The sequence below is a fragment of the Diadema antillarum genome, unplaced genomic scaffold, assembly GCF_040938485.1.
Source record: "Diadema antillarum isolate AM-2024a unplaced genomic scaffold, OU_Dant_1.0 seq00001096_RagTag, whole genome shotgun sequence".
Taxonomy (NCBI): domain Eukaryota; kingdom Metazoa; phylum Echinodermata; class Echinoidea; order Diadematoida; family Diadematidae; genus Diadema; species Diadema antillarum.
Genome location: NW_027271913.1, coordinates 781,263 through 803,250, shown reverse-complemented (window position 1 = coordinate 803,250; position 21,988 = coordinate 781,263). Strand labels below are relative to the sequence as shown.

Below are 21,988 nucleotides of genomic sequence, written 5' to 3'. Positions count from 1 at the left end.
AATGAATATCTTATGTAATAAATCAGTAACTAATAATAATTATCAATTTATGATAGGATATTTGTCTCTTATTTTTATTTAATTTGCTACAAATCTCTACGATTCTCTATGGAATGACCTGAATGGATCATGCATAATCGATTATTAAATTCATACTTAGCTTATTTCACATGGTGAATTATTAATACTTGAATATTCATAATTTTTGTCATTGTTGATTTTTATAATTGTGTGCTATTTTCTACTTCTGTTACAAATGTATAATATACATTCCCCTATAATAATAGAGAATCAATGGCATACACATTCACGTCATAGGCTTCAAAGGTCTACTCCTATCCAATATTTTGTGTTTTAAAGACTACGAAATGTATCCATCCGTGTTTCTGATGGCATTGTATTTCTCTGACGGACGTTCTGTCCTTAGTAGTTCCTCCTTCTTTGATTGTACCGCTGGAAGTCCACGCTTCCTCTGCAAAGGAAAATGAAGATAGTAGGTCCTTATAGTCCAGTACATAACCATCCATGAAAGAGCTTCGGAGGATTGCTGCAATGGGAATTTAACTGCTAACGCCGAAAATTCGAATGGTTATTACATCGATAACAATTTGACGCGAAAGATAATCATAAGTACAAATTCTGATTCAACGTAAAAACTGAAATGTAGAGAAGATTCACATGTATGCAGGTCAGCTCTGTATGTAACGACGACATTTCCTCACTATAGTATGTATTTTGCATCTATCAACTTTCATTCTATGTCGTCGTGAAAGTTTTAAAACTTCTTTAAGTGATTTTGCTCAGTATTTTTATTCTGCATCAACTTGAATATGGGTTGGCGCTGTGCCAATTCCATGATTTCTATACCAATTTCTCGGACAATTTTCTTCAAAATCTTCTCATTGATCATTGACATTCTCTAGGCACCATTTCATGAAAGTTGTCAGCCCTGACAAGCTGCCAGTTTCTGACACTCACCATGGTAACGGTCCAGACACCAGAGCTTCTCAGCCAATTAAAACCAAGGATTTTACTGAATTTGTCAGAGATCGACAACTTGTCAGGGCTGACAACTTTCATGAAACGGTGTCCAGAGATGGATGGCGTAGGGCCTACTTAAAAAAAAAAAAAGACCAACGAATTATTCTTAACAGGACAAAGCGACATTGGCATCAATAATCAAGCTATTGGAATAGTATCAATCAGCTCTTGTTAATCTGATAGAAGATAAGCCTATTATACGACCATTTCGTTGTCGTGATCGTTGAACGCAGCATAGTTAGTAGACCCACGAAACATTAATTTTTATTGCACTTTTCAAACGTAAGAAACATTTTATTCGTTTTGTGCTAAGAACACCATCTATACCTTCGCATTATATAACTTTTGCTTATAGATGAAATTGCTTTGACTAGCAACCATCATGATGAACATACTTACCCTTCGATTCGCTGACATTTTGTTAGCCTTAAGGTCAGGGGTCATGTTGATAGGAGTCCAAAGGTTCTTGCGGTGATCTCCAAGGGCAATTTCAATAAACTCTCCCTCTGGTCCTGCGAAGTCTTAAAACAAAAAACAAACAAACAAACAAAGTCAGGATTTAGCATTTATAGTGACAGCAGTATACATTTGGGCTTTTCGGGGGGTTTTGGGTTTTTTTTGTTTTTTTTTGTCTCGCATCACAGTGATTTACCACTGCACTGACATGTCAATATAAACTGCCAAATAGCATGCAGGTTGGATGGCGGAATTTGATACTACATAAAGGAGCCTCTGAAGGTGAGGTTGGGTGGGGGGGGGGGGGTCAGGACACAAACACATCTTCCGCTCATAAAGAAAAATGAACAGATTGAGAAAAAAAGACATTAATAAAGTCACAAGTTGACACTTGATCCACCTTTCCAATCGGCCAGCAGCCCCCCTAAATAAATGAATGAATGAATAAATGAATATGTAAATAAATAAATAGATAAATAGCATCCTCGACCCCTGCTGATCAATAAAAGGTCCTCAGCTGAGAAACATCCGTGAACTTAAATTGTGACCGAAACGAATCGGACTATTCATCTAAACAAGCAATGATATCTTGACGCCTGAACCATTGTTCTGAAAGGGATAATGCTATCAGCTTTGTTTTTCATTAAGAATTCTGTGTGCCTTCATGCATGCCCTGCAGCGACGAAAAAAAGGTCATGTTAGCGATGTGTGTATATATACATTATATGTGTGTGTGTGTGTGTGTGTGTGTGTGTGTGTGTAGCGGGGGGGGGGGGGGGTCCTCGTGGTGATGAAGTACTTTAGTAAATCTCTTTTGCCTTGGAGAATGGTATACACATTGTCTACAATATTATTTGATATATAGATTTTTGTTAAAGCAGGTATATTTTTTAAGATTACTTTCTTCGGGTAAGGGCTTCCTTGTTGCATATACGCTCCCTCGGGATAGACAACGCTCGAGGTTAACAAAAAAGGGGGAACAGAACATACGAGTTCGCACTCACAAACACACACATGACGTTTTCTTATTATTTTTCTCGCTGAACTTGCGGGATTCCAGTATAGTATGGTCTCATGACGGGTGCTCGTCGCGAGTTCGACACCCACGAGTCCAAGTCTGTGAGCTCGAAACTAGGCATATGAGTCCAATAAGTCCGACACAAAGCAAACAAGGGCCGCGAGTCCGACACTAGGCAAACAAGGCCCACGAGTTCGACACCCACAAGTTTCAGTCCGTGAGCTCGAAACTAGGCATATGAGGCCAATAAGTCCGACACAAGACAAACAAGGGCCGCGAGTCCGACACTACGCAAACAAGGCCCACGAGTTCGACACTACGCAAAAAGGATCTATAAACGAGACCAACACATTAATAACCGTGATGTAATGCCGATATCGTGGGTCTTAAAAGCCTAGTACCGGTATCGGACTTATTTGCTTGCTGTCGCACTCATGTGTCTTATTTGCCCAGTGTTGAGATCATGGACTGTATGACCAAGGAGGTTGAAGAGATGGAGTAACAACAAAGTTATTCCCTTTGATCTATGTTCGAAGCCGCCGCTCAAAAATATTTGAAGCATGTGCCAAACAGGATCTGCCGCGCCGATACGAAGACAATTATTGACTCGTGTCTCATTGCATAATCACCAGCCACTTTCAAACGAAGATATGTCTTTGTGATGGTAATTACTTTTCGCTATCCCTTCTTATAAAACCTAGGTGGTATAGACACGAGGATGCGCGAACAGAAATTGAGGAAAAAAGGCTGAAATGAAGATGAAAATTACTCGACTGGGCATACGCTGGCACTAATCTGATATATCTATCAATAAAGAATTATACTTGAAGATTATTACATGTTAGTTTCATTTGGGGAAATTAAGTCGAAAAGTGATAAAACCAGCTTTCCACGATGGTACAGTTTTAAACATTTCCACATAATACAGCTCTGATTTACACTTTTGCGCAAATTTCTGAACGGAATTGACTTTTGTTTTACATGCTTTATTATTAAGTGAAATTTCATTTCATTTTATAAATAGATAAGCAAAATGTGGCCAACATTATGATAACGTTCAACATGAATCTTCAGATTGCTCAGCAAGACGGCGGCTTGGAATATCGATCATCAAAGGCACAAGTGTACCTGTGGAATTCTTTTGTACATCAATAGAAATCTGACAACTGTTTGAATAATTACAGCCAGTTGGAACTCCATGTATAAAACCTCCTTGGTATGACTCATGCATGTACATGGACCTTTTTTTCCAATGTCAAACTCGTAAGCCGTATGGCTCGTGGGTGTCGATGTCCCCATTGCAAAAACGATGAGTGCTTATCATCAAATGGAAAAATTATTGACAAAAAAATGCAATTTGATGGTGACGATAAGACCTAAAGTACCTTTTGAAGCTCTCTACAACTTTGACTATACTCTAAGTTGACCTCCCACAGCGTTGAGACGAAAACATGAAAGATTTTATTTTGCTGCAACCATGACTTTGATTAGTGGCACATCTCAAAACAGCAAGGAGCGATTGTTATTTCGTCACCCGCAATGAAAAAAAAAATCTTAATGTGACAAATAAATTTCAGTGGTATATTTGATAAAATGAATCATGCAAGATGTTTGCCCATTGATAATTCCCCCTCAAACAAACAAACAAACAAATAAACAAACAGTCTATCTCACCATTTGTAGACCGTTTGGCTGTGTCCGCCCTCGTCTTTGGGACCGTCCATGTCCCGATGGTGGTCGAGAACAGTAGGGCAAGGGCAAAGATGAACAGAGGATTCATGAACTGATCCATGTCTCTTCCCTGTCAATGATACCATGCACAAATTCTTTATCAGCGCCGCTGTGTCCTCCCTTGCGCAGCCTTACCATACAATCACGGAAGGGTGATTTCTGGAAAGCATTTATGACAGAAAAGATCCATTCCCTGATGCCAATACAATGGTAACGAAAGTGACCCTTAGGCTGCGTTCACATAGAAGTATTCGGTATTCGGTATTCGGTATTCGCTACTCGCTATTCGCTATTCGGGCACCGAATACACCATCACCCGCACCGTCAACTCACCATCCCATGCAGTGAGGATTTCTTCCTCCTACATCCCAGCAAATCTTATTAACAATTTCTAAACTGCATCAAAATGTCAGTCTACATGCTTATTTTTGCTAAAGGGCAAATCCAGACCAAAAGTGTCATTATTTCATAAACGAGAGACGGTATACGCTGCAAGAAAATCGAACAAGCTCGATTCCCACTTTGCTATACTTTTCGCAGCTATTCGGTACTTTCGAATAGTGCACTCCTATGTGAACCGGTGTGAGGAAATCCTATCGTTCGATTCATGCTATTCGCGTGCCCTCGAAAAACGAGCCCGAATACCCGAATAGTATACTTCTATCTGAACGCAGCCTTAACAACCTGTACGCTTGTTCTACATTCTATAAGTTTCGAGGATGTACACTGAATTGAGAGAACAGCTGACAGAAACGTGTCCCCTTTTTTAACGGAATGCAGGGGTTTTGTATAGTATTCAAATAACTGAATGTTTCGTTCTGGTGGTTTTACATTCATCAGTGGTTGCTATGTAGGGCAAGATTTAACAAGCTTATTGACTGCCAAGAAAAATGTTTCGCTCTCAGCATGTAGCACATACAATTATTGGAATAGATTACGTAAGCCCTTTATTGTCAGATGAGGTTAAAAGGTTCATTTAGGGAAAGTTATCCCATCAAGATTCAGTGTTTCATGAAAACCTCGATCCTTATGTCGACTCATCCAAACTTTGTGCACACCCTTTTAACAAAGGTTGCTCCTGGCAACCAGAAAAAAAATTGCCTGATATACCGTCAACTAATGCTGGAAACTTCGTATGACAGGTGGTCTTTATTATTTGTAACCATAAGTCTTTGTTTGTAACATATTAAGATTTTCTGTGTATTCATAAGGCAAAAACCGGTCGCAGCTACATGAATGTTAGTTTTCCTTTGTTTTATTTCATTTCATTCATAGAAGTCACCACGTAAATGCAGTGGCTTTCACTTTAATACCTACGCTTGTGGTGGCTTGTAATGTACAAGCGTCGCGAATGATAAGGGGGAAATATCCCGTACAATTCAAACGTCTAGTTTACTGGTATTAAAGTGATGGATGTAGAGTCAGTAAAGAGTTACATTGCAGTGGAGGCAAGCATCCTTTCATGCAATCTATTTCAGAAACTAAGAGGCCAATTATCTCTTTGCCTCTCTCGTTGCCATATTTCCCAATATCAAATAAGGACCTGCAATTACATTCATATACCTGGACTTTACTTTATAGCACGGTAATTATTGCTATGTTGGGTACACTTCCGATTCGTAAGCCTATGTAAGGGACAACTTTTTTTGTGTGAATATAGATGAATGTACGCTGAGATAATGATATCTAATCTTTGCAAATTCATAGAAAATCTTTCCCTGAGAACCTCGGATCACGATATTCTTTCCCTTGTTCCATCTAGTATTTCATATTATACGATGATAATATTATCAAAATCAAGTTTGGATGAGTTAGATTTTCCCAGATCGGGCATACCGAATGCAAAGTCTTTAACGCTGAATGCAGTATAGTGAACAGAGCCAACGATTAAGTCACTTTTTAGTATAAAGTGTATGTGAAAGGGAACAGAAACATCATGGAAGACAGCTAAGAATTGAATAGCGCCATCTGTATACCAAGTTGGTGTCGTGAACGGACACTGTTTAATATAACTCGTAGGCTACATAATCAAAACAAGGGGGTCACGGGACTCCGAGGAGGGGGAGGGAGAGGCCTGCCCCCCCCCCCCCCCCACACACACACACATGCACGCTCATACTGTCTGCTGTTATCCCCCCCCCCCCCCAAAAAAAAAAAAAAAATCAATCTAAAAAATAACAAACGCAAAACCCCCATCCAATTGACCACGTTCGAGGGTTAATTCCACCCCTAGATTCTTCCGATCGAGGAGGAAGGGGGCGGGGGAGGGGGAGAAGACTTTTTAATTACGGGCATTTATATGCCCCTCCCTCCCTTAAACTCTTAAAAAAGTGAAAGCGCTGAATAGCTTAATTTGCAGTTTCCCCCCGTGGTTCACCGTCCTGGGGGATAGGCCTACATACATAGAAAGAGAGAGAGAGAGAGAGAGAGAGAGAGAGAGAGAAAGAGAGAGAGAGAGGGGGGGAAGAGAAAAGAAAAACAAAACAAACAAACGAACCAAGCAAAACAAAAAAAGAGAGATGACATAAACATTGCGAAAATATTGTCGTTAAAATCTGATCTGTTTAACATTTTCAATGCACTCATTGCACCTTTAAAGGTACGTATACTGTTACTGTACTCAATAGAGAAAAGCTGCGCAAAAAAAAATAATAAAACGAAGAAGAAAAAAAGCAAAAAATCTATGAAATTTGACACGAGTACAGGTATATAAAGATAATTTGCTGAAATCTTCTCTGTTTAATCTATTGAATGCCTCCCCAACCTCCCCTCGTGATTCAACGGTGACGTATAACTTATGAATACACACATACAGCTGTACAAAGAGAAAAGCTGCGCAAAATAGCAAAAGAAAAACAAACAAACAAAACAAAAAACAACAACCAACAAAACAAAACAGAATATCAATGAGAGTCGTCATGAGCTTAATGATAGTTTTGTTTTGATAAAATGTTATCAGTTTAACGTTTTCTCTGCCGGGATCTTTGGACAATGTGTATCGAGGTATTGGTGTTCCGCGCCAATCTGCACTCAAAGCTGACAGAGGGTTAATTAGTGAACTATTACCACCGCTCAGATTACATCACTGAATAAGGAGACAATGTGGTAAAATGTGCAAGACATTGGATTCTATAAAAGGAGATCATGAATTCGAGTTTTGTCCGACGCGTATACTATCCTCGAGAGAATAGTCGGTATAGCTCCCTCCCCCCACCCCCCACCCCCACCCCCACCCCCTCATCAAGCCATGTGAATGAGTGTGTAGGCCTGAATTCATAGCTACATTATAAAGCTACCCTGGACGTTTTTGTTTACGACTTAAACATTCTTAGAAGTGTTTACCTTTCTCGACATGGAAGAAGAGTAAGCAAACAAAAAGGGGTAATAGATATGGCCATAATTTTATAATTATGATGTAACTTTCTTTCAATCATAATGATCAGTATGCTTTTGAACGGTGGAGGAAAAAGCAAGGAAGTTGTAAACAAGAGGAAGAAAAAAAAAAGAAATCACGGAATGTTGATATTATTACCTTACAATGATGTAAATTTAGTTTCGAACATGCTCTCTTTTGTGCTCAAGTATACCGTGACAGAAGCCCGCACATTAGATATAGTCTCATGGCAGTATAAATAGGCCTGTCATTACAATTCAGCTTCGCATCATGTGACAAAGTGCAGAACAGTGGCTTATTCGACGGACGATATCTAAATGTGTATTGGACTGCTATTCCTTGGGTCTAGGGTATATAACATGGTCACTAATTGATTTAGAAGAACATAAACCACACAACAGTCGGCATAGACTTTATGGAATGTGTTATTCTTCTTAATGACCACAAACTTTAATAAGAACAAGAACAGGGGCAACAACAAAATCCCATATTAAACTCGCGTGCAGCTATATAGATCGCATTAAACCCTGCAGAGAACACAAATCCACACAGGGTGGGCTTTCGCTCTATTCATTGAAACAGGTGTTTACACAAAACAATCAATAAAGCTTTTGTGTAACACCAAGTCACTGGTATAATGGCTTTTCACCGAGATTGTTACTCGCTATATAGGCTAGAATCGATTGCTGGCGTATCATCGTCACATCAGTCAGTTATAGGGTTTGGGCGTTCTATCATCAATCAGAATAATGATTATCATTGATGTTTCTCTTTTCTAAAATGAGATGCTCTCAATAATACTCACTATGTATGATCTTGCAACAACAGCAACAACGACAACATCAACAAGAGCAAGAAAGAATATGGCATATGACATCAGTATTATTCTTTCCTCACCTACTATTCTCCGTATATTATCACCCATGCAATAAAGGTGCTGTAGACCGATCCTCAAAACGTTTTAATATCAAGAAGAAATCACAAATGTCATGTATGAGAAAGCAAAAAAAAACCCCACATTTTCGCTAGTCAAAAAACCTAGAAAATAAAAGTAGAACATATAAACAGCAAGTTTCAATTTTCCAGGTGATGTCTTGAAATTACTCATATTATTTCAATTGCATAGATTACTTTAACTTGGCATTTTTACAGCTCTTGAACCAACATCGTCCTTGGCCTAAGGGATCTAACATAAACTGTAATCACGTTTCTTATGGGAACTTAGTGGACTGTGTATTACGTCTATACGTATATGAGGATTTCAGAATTCAGTATGAAAAGGGTCAATAGTTTTCTGTCCCGAGCAGACTCTAAGCTCCACTGTACAACCAATCTCCTTGATTTTCCGCCTCATAGGTCTGAAGTCAAATATTTTGCGACAGGCTACCCATTTTCCACTCTTTTGAGGATTAGGTTTCGTTTATTTTTGTTACTCGCATTTACTCTCAGCTAGATTTGGTCACTTATAGATAAAGAAACGGAATAAAGATAGATAGATAGAGAGAGAGAGATAGATAAAGAGCTTGACATTATACAAGGAATATCCATCGATATATCACTATATAGGATTTTGAAATAAAATCCAAATCTTGGAATGCATAGACTTCAACTTTGCAGTAATTATACTAGCCTACATTACATACCATAATGATAAATCCTACGTTATAAGAACGATAAAATACGTTAAATCATAAATGCAATTTCTAAAAGAACAATTTATAGACCTAATGTCCGATAACAGATGATGGTTTATTCACTTAAGCCATTTTTTTTTCTAAAAATGAAAAATGAAACTCAGTCGATGTGTTACAGATGTATCGTCAGATTAATGGGGAGAGGGTGTGGGTGTTTGTGTGTATGTGTGTATGTGTGTGTGTGTGTGTGTGTGTGTGTGTGTGTGTGTGTGTGTGTGTGTGTGTGTGTGTGTGTGTGTGTGTGTGTGTGTGTGTGTTTATATGGGGTCAAGAAGGCTTCAATGAACTTTCCCACAATTTGACGAAATCGAACACATTAATGTCATTATTACCAAACTTGAATGTACAGGGATGCCAAGTTCAAAAAAAAATTATGAGTGAGATTTTCACGACTCAACGTCTCGGCGCGGGCATGTGCGCGCGAGCGAGGGTGTGGGAGGGGTTAGTAAGGAGCTTTTTCAATTTTTAGCTCTTAGTGGTGCGATCAGGTGCATACTCAAGTGACTATTTTTTACTTATTTTGAAAGACAAAAGGGAAATATACCTTCAATTGCAACTATCACTTTAATCCTTTGAGCTATGCTCATTATTATAGGCCCAAGTTAGAGACTTCGCCCGATGCGTGAGAAAAATGGGTGCCATGCGTGAGATCGTGAGACGGACCCAAAATGCTTGAGTCTCACGCAGAATGCGTGAGACTTGGTAGCTCTGAATGTATTATCATTATCATTATTATCATAACACATATCATCATCATGATTACATAACCAGTACTCAGGGGCGGATCAAGATATTCTTTAAAGAGGGGGCGCCTTTGCAAAATTCAAAGGGGGGACGCACGCACCCCTCCCCATTTTTTCTTTTTATTTCTGTTGTTTTTACAAGAAGAAAAAGAAAAAAGAAAGGGGTGGGGGCGCGCCCGGTGCGCCCCCCCCCCCCCCCCCCCCCCCCCGTAAGAGACTCTTGCACGGGATATCGAGAGAACGTACATTCTCGCAAATAGCATGAAGAGAATCACTGATGTGCAAATCCTTTCAGACAGCGCTATAGAATCGCATTAATTGGACATGATAGAGCGTTTCACAAGGTCATTTTATTTGCATTTTGAATTTCGTCAGCTCGGCGAAATCAACAAACATAAAGAATATTGCATGTTGGATATGGTCACACAACTGTGAATAATAATAAAAACAAACAAAGGAGGTATAATGTTGATAATAATCAATTCCACAGTATAAGGCAAGAGAAATCAACTGGAAACAGTACGAGTCCTTTGAATAAGAACACGAGCTAAACAATGCAAACGTCACGTTACAGGGGGGGGGGGGGGAAACCCACCTCAACCATAACACCAAAACCCTGACGTAAGCCAATGCTTGCAAAGAAATGTAAATTATGGTTGCTCGTTTTTTCATAATTGCCACCCGCCCTCTCTTCTTTGGCGTTCACCACATATTACACAACGCAGCAGCGACTAGCGGCGCCTGGCGACAGAGCGCACACGTAGGCCTAAAGGATTGGATAGGAGGGAAAAACAAGGCGAGTGTACTCCACTCACTGCTCGCTACCTACCTGGGTACATTGGTGTTATATTACTGGTGGTGCGGTATGCATGCATTTTGGAAGGGTTCGCATTGAATTAGCGACGATCGTGTCGCATATAGCATACCGTATTCTACGTGGATGCTGTTACCATGCCGTGGATGTTGTGTCATGCCGAGGATGGGTCCGAAATACGAGTGCATTGCTCGTGAATTTGTTCCGGTTTTATGCGAGTTCCATTGATTTCATGCACTTGTCATGACTTAGCAAAAGCTGGATTTCATTTGTAGAATTGACACGATTCGACGATCGAGATTAGTTCTGGTTTCTTCTCGCAGCCGGGTGGGTCGCCAGGAGCCGGTAAGGGGGGATGCCTGCAGTCATCTACCAAGACTCGGCGCACCCCATGAATACCGAAATGTGCGCACTTCACGACAACCTATCTTGGGGGTTTTGCAGTGATGCAGTGCGGCGTTTCCCGAAGTAAAATTGAGAGCGTGAGATTGTTAATGGCAGCTGTATTTGACCGATTATACGAGGTAACGGCCTGAAACTGAGATCATATAAATGTTTTGTGTCTCGTTGAGTGATCTTACCGGTTTATTCTATTTGGAAAGACTAGAACAAACTCTAGAGCTAGTGAGGCGTGGATAATATTCTGTAGGATTATCGGTGGATCCTTGGAGGTGGAGGAAGGATCATTGCGCATCACGTACAGACACTTTGTACGGGTTCCTCGCATCTCGGCGGATGCTCCGGCTGGAAGCCTGTGAGACCGCAAAACTTGCCCAAAGACAAATGCTTTTGAGCTTGACCACAACGAATGTATCTTGTTTAACTGTCAATTTTTCGATCGGGGTTAAAAATCTGAGTTTTTTCTTGCTCTAGCCGTTGAGTAAAATCCTGCCAAAAAGTTCCCGAGTTACATCCAAAGCACCAGTATGTCGTACTATTGCATTAGTTTCATATTTATGTAGGGCGATCAAGTGGAGTTCAATAAATGGTAATGTATGAGCTGCTGGAAAATGACAGATATTGTGGGACTGTGATGAGCTGATAGTGATTCAGTGAAGCACACAGAAAGTGGTTGGTAACCTAGGCAACGCTTGTCTCGGTGTCTAGCTAGAACCCCAGTCCGTCTCGACACCTCCCACCAAAATGAGTGAAGAATCGAGAGGAAATGTGCGGATTCGCACCCCACCAGAGGAGCAGATTCTGGAGCGCACGGGCAGCAAGAAGGGATCGCAGGGATTACGGGACCAGGAGTCGGGGTCACCCAAGACTGACCGAGATGGCGTGACCAGCAGTGATGCGGAAGTGGACGGAGAGGAAAGTCTGTTTCCGTTCCTACACGATAAGGTCTTTTACTGCTTTAAACAGACGACTCTGCCACGACTGTGGTGTATACAACTGATCTGCTGGCCATATCCTTTACAATATTCCTCAAAATTTGATTAATGTGAAATGTAGATGAACTTGTTGGCATGATTGTGTTATGCAATGTGTGCATGTATTCATAGAGAGAGTGTATGGTATTCAAATTCACACATCTGTGTGTGAGATATGATTTAGATGTAGAAATTTAGGTGTATAGATTGTGGAAAGATATAATAGATTTATTTAAGAAACTCTTCCAATGTTGTCAGGTTACAGTGCAGAAGTGTTTACCTACTGAATGCCTTCTAGATAGCTTTTGAGTCTCATGCATTTCGAGCCTTTTGTCTGGGTCATTCAGAGCCTTTTGTCCGGGTCATTCAGATTAATCTGGATGTATCAAAGCAACATTGATGACTGTACACACAGGACTGGCAGACAACAAATAAAAGTTTTATTCAGTATTAGGGATGGGACAGTGACTTTCTATGTGTCACAGAAGGATAGTCTGGTTTGGCCTAAAATGAAGAAGTCAGACAACATGTCCCCCCCCCCCCCCCCCCCCCCCCCCCCAAAAAAAAAGAGAAAAAAAAGAAAGAAAAGAAAGAAAGATAGCTGTGCCCCTTTCCCTTGCTCAAATATCTACAACATTGTTAGCCATTGACAAGTACAAAGTCACTGTTTAGTTGTTTTGTTTTGTTTTGATACTTTATCTGTTTTGTTTTGACACTTTATCTGTTTTGTTTTGTTTGGTTTATATTGTTGATTTCTTGAATAGTGTTGAAATTGTTAAGTGCTTTGCGTCTGTACAGAAAAGGGACTAAATGTAAATATTGGTTATTTTCTTTGATATTATCAATTTTGTATTATTATTATGATTATTATGATGATGATGATTATTATTATCTATATTATTGTTATTACCCTTGTTTTTAATGATAAGGAATGAATTTGAATGTCTTGATAGGAGCCATGCTTTTTCCTTAAGAGTTGAATGTTCCTTCTTACAAACCAAGATGTCTTTGTGCTCAATGAGGGATTAATCCCAGCTTTAGGCACTTCACTGTACTATTCTTTTATTTTTAATCTGATTTTCTTTTTTTTCTCATGTGGAATTGCTGGAACCTTCAGCCAGCGATGTTTGCGAGTGTGATAGTGCGCACACTGGTCATACGACATTGACTTCTTCCCTATGTGCCCCCACTTTGTTTCCTTTCCGTCAGTAGGGTGTAAGAGGACCAGGGTTATGGTCAGAAGGGGTATGCACCAAACTGTTTATGGACCATCATTGGAATGCAAAGATCTATCACAGAGTGAGGATCGAGGGCTTCACTTGGCACCTGTCTTACTGTAGTCGTGAAATGGATCCGATTCCTAGGGGCCTAAAGAGTACTCTATGCCAGACCTGGTACAATGTTGTGCTGCAGCTCATTGTTACAATACAGCACAGGCTAGGCTACTGTATACACAAATCAAGCAATCGCTGTAATCACCTTTTTTCCCCATTTTTTTTTCCAAATTGTCAGGGAGGGATAAGAGCTACAACATATTAACTCTTGGTGCTTGCAAATTAAAGTGCACGTGGACAAAATTATTCTGTTACTATTTTGTTTTTGTTCCTATATTTTCAGTGAAAAAGTACTTTTGTATTATGGTCATCAATAAAGATCACAACAGAGGATTGATAAGAAATACAACAGATCGGACAACTTTCAGTTTTATTACCGGTAGTTGAAAAATGAGCAACGAAAATGGGACTTTATCGGAATTATCCAAGACCTCTGTATGCTAGCCCAGTGTTCTACTGACTGAGCTATAGAAAGCCCTGTTAAGTGCACTGTTCGTCCCAGAAACCCTTAATTCTTAATCCTCGCAGATGGTCAGAAGCTGTACGTATTTGCTGTGTAAGATTGATACTACATTGTATACTGTATACGCTATAATTTTCGCGTACATAAATTTTCGCGAATTGCCGCTGTCACACATTTTCGCGAGTGGTTAAATTCGCGATTGAGGGACCAGAGAAAATATGAAGTGGCAAAGAAAGTGTGAATTTTCAACTTACTAGCAAATAAGAATGATACTAGTTACAGTATACACTGCATGAAAAAAAACTTACCAAACTCTGCTACAAGTTAGAATTCAACATTTTTGAAGTGGTTAAGTCCATCGCGCTAGATTTCTGATGAGTGGTCCCCTTGCGATAATGGATTGGCCCTCTACAGTATTCGTAAGTAGACGTGGACGTGCTATATGAACGTAAACAAGCTTAGCCAGTACAGTACTTAGTATATGGTCTGTTCGGTAAGCCATGACATGGTACAGTTTACTACTAGTACTGAAATTTTCGTATCATCAAGGCAAGGGATTCATTTTGGAAGGTAATATTTTCGCGTGTTGTTAAATTCGCGAATAGCTCCCGACTCGCGAAATTCGCGAAAATAAAACCCCCGCGAAATATATAGCGTATACAGTATTTAATCATACATGACACATATATTTTCTCTTTTTTTTAATCTTCTGGAGGCATTGAGAAGTGCCACAGTATAGCCCTTCCTTGTGGTATGGTTATGTCAGTGCTGCACACTGGCACTGGTCCGACAGTCCCTGACCAGTAAAAATCACTGTTGGACCAGTAACTTTTTCAGGAATGGACCAGTAAAAAATGGAAAAACTAGGTACCTACTGATCTTACAGACAGATCAGACCAGTAGAAAAAAATGGGTTAGTGTGCAACCCTGGATGTAGAAAGAAAATCTCCCTTTTCACTGCTATTTTCAATACAGAATATCCTGCTGTAATTTCTCTGAATCGATTATGAACAGTATTGAAAAATGATGACAGTGACAGGTACTGTATACAGGGATAGAACATGTTGCTTTAAGATGCATTTTGTCTAGTGCCCTGATGAATTATAAATTGCATAAGAAGATGAAATAGGACCAACCTGTCCTATTCGCTTCCAGATCTGCTGGTACACAATAACTGTATGATGCCCACTCCATGGTAACCTAGAATACATGTACCCCAGGAGGGGTTGAGGGTACTCACTGCCTTTTGTCTTGATTTACAGTGCATGCCTGTACAGTGCATGCCTGTACAATGCAGTCAAACACATCATAATTGTACTCATTGACAATTGCAAGGCAACCATGGCTGAATGAACTTTATAAGGACCATGATTTTTGTCAAAGATGGAAACTTTATATGGCCCACTGTACAGTAGACATAGGGAATGAGATGTAGTTTGAAAGCATTTAATTTTTGGCGCACGTTGAGTAGGAATGACCATCTTTCCCCAAGTGCCGAACAGCTCTGCATAAAAGAATAAGCCATCCATGTTTAATTACCTGGTATATAGTGCTCTTGGACTTGCTATATTTGCATAACGGGGAATTTTAGTTGGGATAGAATGGATGTGGAGGGATGGGAATGAAACAATCACTTAATTGTGTTGTATAAGTGATGACATTTGATAGCCAGACATACTTACAGAGAGATTCTTATTAGTGTACATATTACATTTTTGATCTCATTTTACCCTATTAAATAACCAGAGATTGAGGTTGATTTATATTTTTTAAATAAAAAGATAAGCTTGCTTTTTTATGCATGTTTTGATGAAATCAAAATTGTCATGCTGTTAAAGTATTCTGATTACATCCCACACTATAAATGTGTATAATGTACATTGTAAAGCAGTACAAACATACTCAGTTTACCAGAGGGCTAAAATCTAGTTTGATGCTTGATGTGTAGTAATCCCTTAGGCAGCTTACTTAGGAATCTACTTGGGTGAACTGTAGTACTGTTGTCCTGTGATAAAGAGTGAAATGCTCATTTTCATTCAATCTGTCAGTTGACCAATTAACCATAACTGGGCCATCATGTCTTTAAAAGCCATCAACACAGTATGGGAACGGGTCACTGCTAGTACTGACAGTGGAAATTTATCATGTATGGGGATTTAATATCTGCAATAGCACAGCAAAGAGACCAAACACATGAATTTGATTATAAAGTTCAAAGAGGCATTTTGACTCATCCATGAAAATGATGACTGATTTCAAAGAAAGATGATGAAATTATTAAATTCTACACAGTTAGACATATAATAATCTGCTGGTGCCTTCTGCAAATTAGGGTTATGAAAGATTTTATGTATTGGTTAATAGTTGGTCTGTTGTCAGCCCCTGTGTACAGGCCATCTATTGAGCCATTCTTGTGGCAGTGTAAAAACTGCACCCAGTTTTCCGTACTGCATAAATGTGACTTCAGTCCCAAACGATTCCAGATGAGATTGACAGAAGATTCCACACCGAAAACTCTATTTTCAGACCTGAAATTATTCCAAGCTCACGAATAATGGACGTGCTGTACAGTACTGTAGTCTCATACATGTAGTCCTGGTGAATATACATTGTATCACTTAGTCAAAATTTCAAACTGTTCCAACAACCTGTCTAATTCTTTTCCAACAATTTTGATTTCATAAGGGGTTTTAAAGGTATTTTTCGTGGCAGAAAGTGGAACATACATAAGAGAGCTGTGTACATTTTAGGCAAGAAGTGTCACGATGGGATCTGATTGTCACATTTCAACAAGCATCAGTCCTGCATCTCGAATGCATTTCAAGCTGCCTACATGTGTTGTTTGATCAAGCTTGCCGGTGACAGCTAGCAGAGAAATGATGGGTGGACAGATGGCTTTCCCTGCCGTCATCCTTGGTATGGCGATTGAAGATGACTGAGAGGAAGTGGAGGGCAGGAGCATGATGGGAACTCCATTGTCTCCGCCAATTAACCCCCTCCCTACCAACTTGTCTCGAGGACATTTTATTGCTAATTATGATGACCTAGATGGGGCCCCTATGCGAGGCAGTGCATTGGCTCTGCCGGTGTATGAATGGTGGTGTTCATATATTATAAAAGCATCGTATATAGCCAGGTACCAGTCAATTTTTGTTTCTTGTATATACAAGGTTGTTCATGGGCCCTTGTGAGTAGAGAGATGGTGAAGGACTTATGTGTTGGATAGAATCTAATTGTGCCCATGTAAATAACCATTTCACCTACTTCAAGACATCTTTCTCTAAATGAATGTCCTCATCCTGATATTCTGCCATGACTAGCTAACTAGATGAATTTTCATCTAGATGATGTGCTGTGTGTAAAGGGTAATAGCTCTTATCGGCCGACAGGCACACTACCTCTATAAACCTAGATGATGACTGTATTGTTTCACATTTGAATGGATTTCGATATGTACATTGTAGGTCTACATTATCAAACTGATCTTTTATGAAAAGTGTTTGCCGCTTGGCCATGTAATTCTGCTACAAGTGTTGACTATAAGTACTATAAAAGTGTAATTTTTCGCACATTTCGTGCAACCAGTAACCAGCGCGAAAATAAAAGCACATGAATATTTTTGCTTGAACCATACATTCCAGTAGTTGATGTCTTGATTCCGCAGAATCAAAAACACCCAAAACTCTTCTTACCCGACCGAGAGCAAAAAAATGGTTGCGTGAAAATATCTACTTATACAGTAGTTAGATTGCATGGTCATCCATTTACATAGTCTGACATAAGCATCATGTTTTGACATACAATATAAGTGACACTATACACTTGTGATATCTAAAATGTTCATTATAAAGATGCCAGATGCTACTGATAAACAGAATATGGTTGATATACCTTGCAGTGATACCATGATACCATATAGGAATCAATTAACAGCAGCATGATATATGATACAATGTGCAAAAATTATTATTTCAACTTTTAACAGTATAAAATATGATTAAAGATTCTTTTGTCTCTCATTGTCAGTTGATATCTGATGATAATATTACCACCATGAGCAGTACAGAAGAATGATTGTACATTAAGACCTGTTTTATGAAGAGTTGTAATTGATTATATAGTTGATTTCTATGATAAGTCTATGGCAGCCTGTGTAGAAAGGAAATTTATAATCGATTATATCTTTTGATAAAACGGGGCCCAGATATTGTACATATAAAGCAACCACTGTTTCACGTGTATAGTAGTTTGCGATAGAATGCATTCTTGTTTTGTTTGTATAAACTCGCAAAGATGAATTGTGTGAACCACACCTACCGTGGTGCCAAGACACACACACACACACACACATAATCATATGTGTACAGACACACATAAAGGACGTCATAATATGATTGGTGCACAACCCATTCCAGTCCATAGTTGCCAAGGTTGAGTTCACATGCCAGAATTAAATCACTTCATCTCTTGGAAACGCACGCAATACACATGGCGTGGTACGTTGCCAGTAGTTTGGTAGACTTTCAACCATACATTTACATTTGTATTCATGCTGCGTAAAGCACAAAAGTGAGTGTCAACAGTCACTGCATTGTATCAAGGTTTTTATTCGATGCTTGTTGAAATCGGTCAAATCTTAAAAGGCTATTCATAGATAGTGTCAGACTATACAGGGTGCAGGAACAAATGGGTGGAATATTTTTTTTTTTCAAAAACATGAACACAGGGAAGAAAAACGAGGCCTAGATGCTTTTTGTGTGAGTGAGGAATGTAGGTTAGAATGTAGACTGAATGAATTCAGTGTGTAATCCAGTCCATAGAAAAAGAGAATGCCATTACAGGGTAATATTTTAATATAGGTAAAGGAAAATTTAAACAGAATACCTAGATTTTCAGAGGATACAACTAATTATAAGTGATTGCAAAACAATTACAGAGTTGGAATTTCAAATTCATAGTAATTTCAACATCCCTATTCAATATAATGATTTACAAGCACCTCGATCTTCCAGTCCAAATGTCTGCTCATGACCTGGGCCCTATTGCATAAAACCCTTACCACTGGACTTACTGCTCCTTTCTAGCGGTAAGTCTTCAAATTAGCGGTACATTTTATAATCCTTGATGCTGATTGGCTGTGAGGCCTAATTTTGACGGTAGTTACCATTGAAATTCAATGGTAAGTTTTATGCAACGGGCCCCTGATATCTGGCAATTTTATTTACTCTCTGTCATGTATGTTCCTATTGCTTTACATGATATTATGTAGGTACGTGCTGTCGGTTTTAAGTGTTTATTGCACTCATTTTGGCGTACCAAATATGTGGTTTGAGAGTACATTGTACTTGAAGTTCTTTTCTAGTGTGTGTTTAAACCCGTTGAGGACGGTTGATTTTGCTACAACACGCATTTCCCATAGACGCTTGCCCGAGTATACTCGGGACTCGTCCTCAACGGGTTCAAATGTAGGTCCCCATTTGGAGAGTGTCAATATTAAGGATATACAGTTACTAGTGCATATCAAATATGTGTAGTTTTCATCAAATTGAACATTCACCAAGTACTACAAACAATTTACAACTATGTACAAATAAAATAGATTGTATTATTCATCATCACAAATTTTATGCGAACTTAGATTTTTTCATTGTTGGTCATTTCAACAAGATAAGCAGAGTAGCTAATCCTTACACATCCCTCCGGAGACTATTTAGGAACGTGCAATTATGTATTAAGCATGAAGAAAAAACAACACAATGCTAATAGGCATTGTCTGTGAGTACTTTTTTGAATAATGGCGACTGTTATCAGCGCGATTTGCCCCACTCAACAAACACAGACTTCCATTATTGTTTGCCAAAGGGCTGTAAAGTTCAAGGAGCTGTATTAGGTAGGAATCCTAATAGCCGATAGTGAGTGCCGGCACAGTCCATGCTAGAGAGTGTGTGCCGATGTACCATAGTGATTTACTGTCTGCGAGAACTCATCTGACAGAACAAAGAAGTGCAACAATATTATTTAAAGACAACATTGGGTTATAGTCCTTTCATGCTTTTATGGTGGAAATGGGGGGGGGGGGGCAAAGAAGATTTAGGGAGGGAAGCAGGAAAAGGCCTGAAGCATTTAATACTGAGCAGAGGTGATCATTTGTGTGTGTAATGTATGATAGGACTAATGTACTTTATAAGGTAATTTGCCAAGGAAACCACAAAAAGAATGATGAGTTTATCTGAAGGTCAAAGCTTATGAGGTAACAATTTCTTTTTTGATATCAGCGGTGACTAAAATGTATTAATTTTAACTAACAAGATGCTCACAACAGAACATTCAAATTCAGATAGCTGATTTATTAATGACCCACTGAAAATTTCTGCAGCAATTTCTTCGCAGTATGGGTTGAACTTACAAAATCATCATGAAGGAAGCATGACAAAGAAATGTGAGTATGAGACGAGTAAATCAGTCCATTTCAGATATCATGTTAGTGTGTGTTTCTCTGCTTGCAATAGTGTACAGTTCAAAAACCCATTATCCCCCAAAATCTGAAATTAGTGAATAATTCAAATAAATTATATTTGGCTGATGACATCATTTTACTTAATTGCCTACACATGTTGGTGATTTACAGATATTATTCCCATTGCGTTGTAATTGCCCCGATATAGGTTCGGTACTTGCGCAAGCCATCATATATACACTTTTATGCAAGACTTGAAATGATAACCTTTGCCTTTTCAGCATTTTATTACTGTCTCTCTAAATTAGCCATAAACAACTGTACATATTGGCCATAAACATATCATTTTGTGTTTACTTCAATGTACAACTCACAAGAGGTTATTGGAAAAAAAACTTGATTTTTATAGCAAGAGTTGATAATTATTAAGGTGATTAATTATTAATTACGGCTGTATCAGTTTGTGTACATGATTTATCTATTCACATTGTATGGATAGTATGGGGGTGGCGATTAACTGTCTTTGTTTCATAGATCTACAACATGAATGCAATGTCAAAATGATTTCCCTTTGGTGGTGCTGAAGTTGTTAAAATGCAGTACTACAAGTAACAGTCTGCATAGTGAGATAGTGAGATCTGCAAAATGAGATTGTGATGAGAAAAATCACATATAACTATCAGTGTGGAAATTTAGAGTCACAATCTTGGAAAAATATGGCTTGAGTCATGCCTTATAACTTGTCATGCATAGCATCAGATATTTGGGAAGCGACATCAGTGATTTATGTGATGACGATAACACTCTGTTTTCCATAGAATCTTTGAGAATTTGAAGCTGCTGATCTTTAGCGATCATGAAGGTATCTTCCTTCAGAGTAGAGGTCAGTAATTAAAAGTGATACCTGTATCATGTTTATATGTGACCCTGCACCTCAAAACAAACAAAAAGTCGCCAGACATGAATTGTTAGTTAAGACCATATTCTGAAAGAGCAGACTTTAAGCTTTAAAATGATGTATAACTCAAATCAAATGGACTCTCCTAACCTATCTAAATATTGGAAAGAAAGCACAAACTCAGGAAAAGTGTGAACTGAGAAAAGAGGCTTTGAAGTACAGTGTCTATTCAAGCGCTTAATCTTTACCAAACCGTGCTGGCTGTGCGATGAATGGGACAAAAAAACAGGAAGGAAACCACCAGAGCAACAACAATGGAGGGATTATCAGATTAAACTGAAATTAAGCATGCCTCATTAACACATTCTGTCCATAATTAATGCCAACCTTCAAAGCAGTAGCACTATCCTTTCAAAAGTTATTAGAGTTGAAAGTGAAGAGTGTGGACAAGGTTTTTCAGAAATGAAAAAGGGATTCTAAAGACACACCTAATCACACTATTCTACCAAAAATGTTCGAGATAAACTGCTAAAAAAAAAACACACTTTCCTGCCCGTTTTATGACACCAAAT

The 21,988-nt window shown here is 38.9% G+C and overlaps 1 protein-coding gene across 1 annotated transcript in view; it reads left to right on the top strand.

Annotated features, from left to right (window-relative positions):
* The first annotated feature begins 11,533 nt into the window (after window positions 1–11,533).
* Window positions 11,534–21,988, top strand: part of LOC139743563 (voltage-dependent T-type calcium channel subunit alpha-1G-like) — a 256,942-nt gene continuing 246,487 nt past the window's right edge. The window contains exon 1 of the mRNA XM_071654043.1: window positions 11,534–12,300. Coding sequence (XP_071510144.1) covers window positions 12,035–12,300 — 266 coding nt within the window. The 5' untranslated portion in view covers window positions 11,534–12,034. The remainder of the gene's footprint in view (window positions 12,301–21,988) is intronic.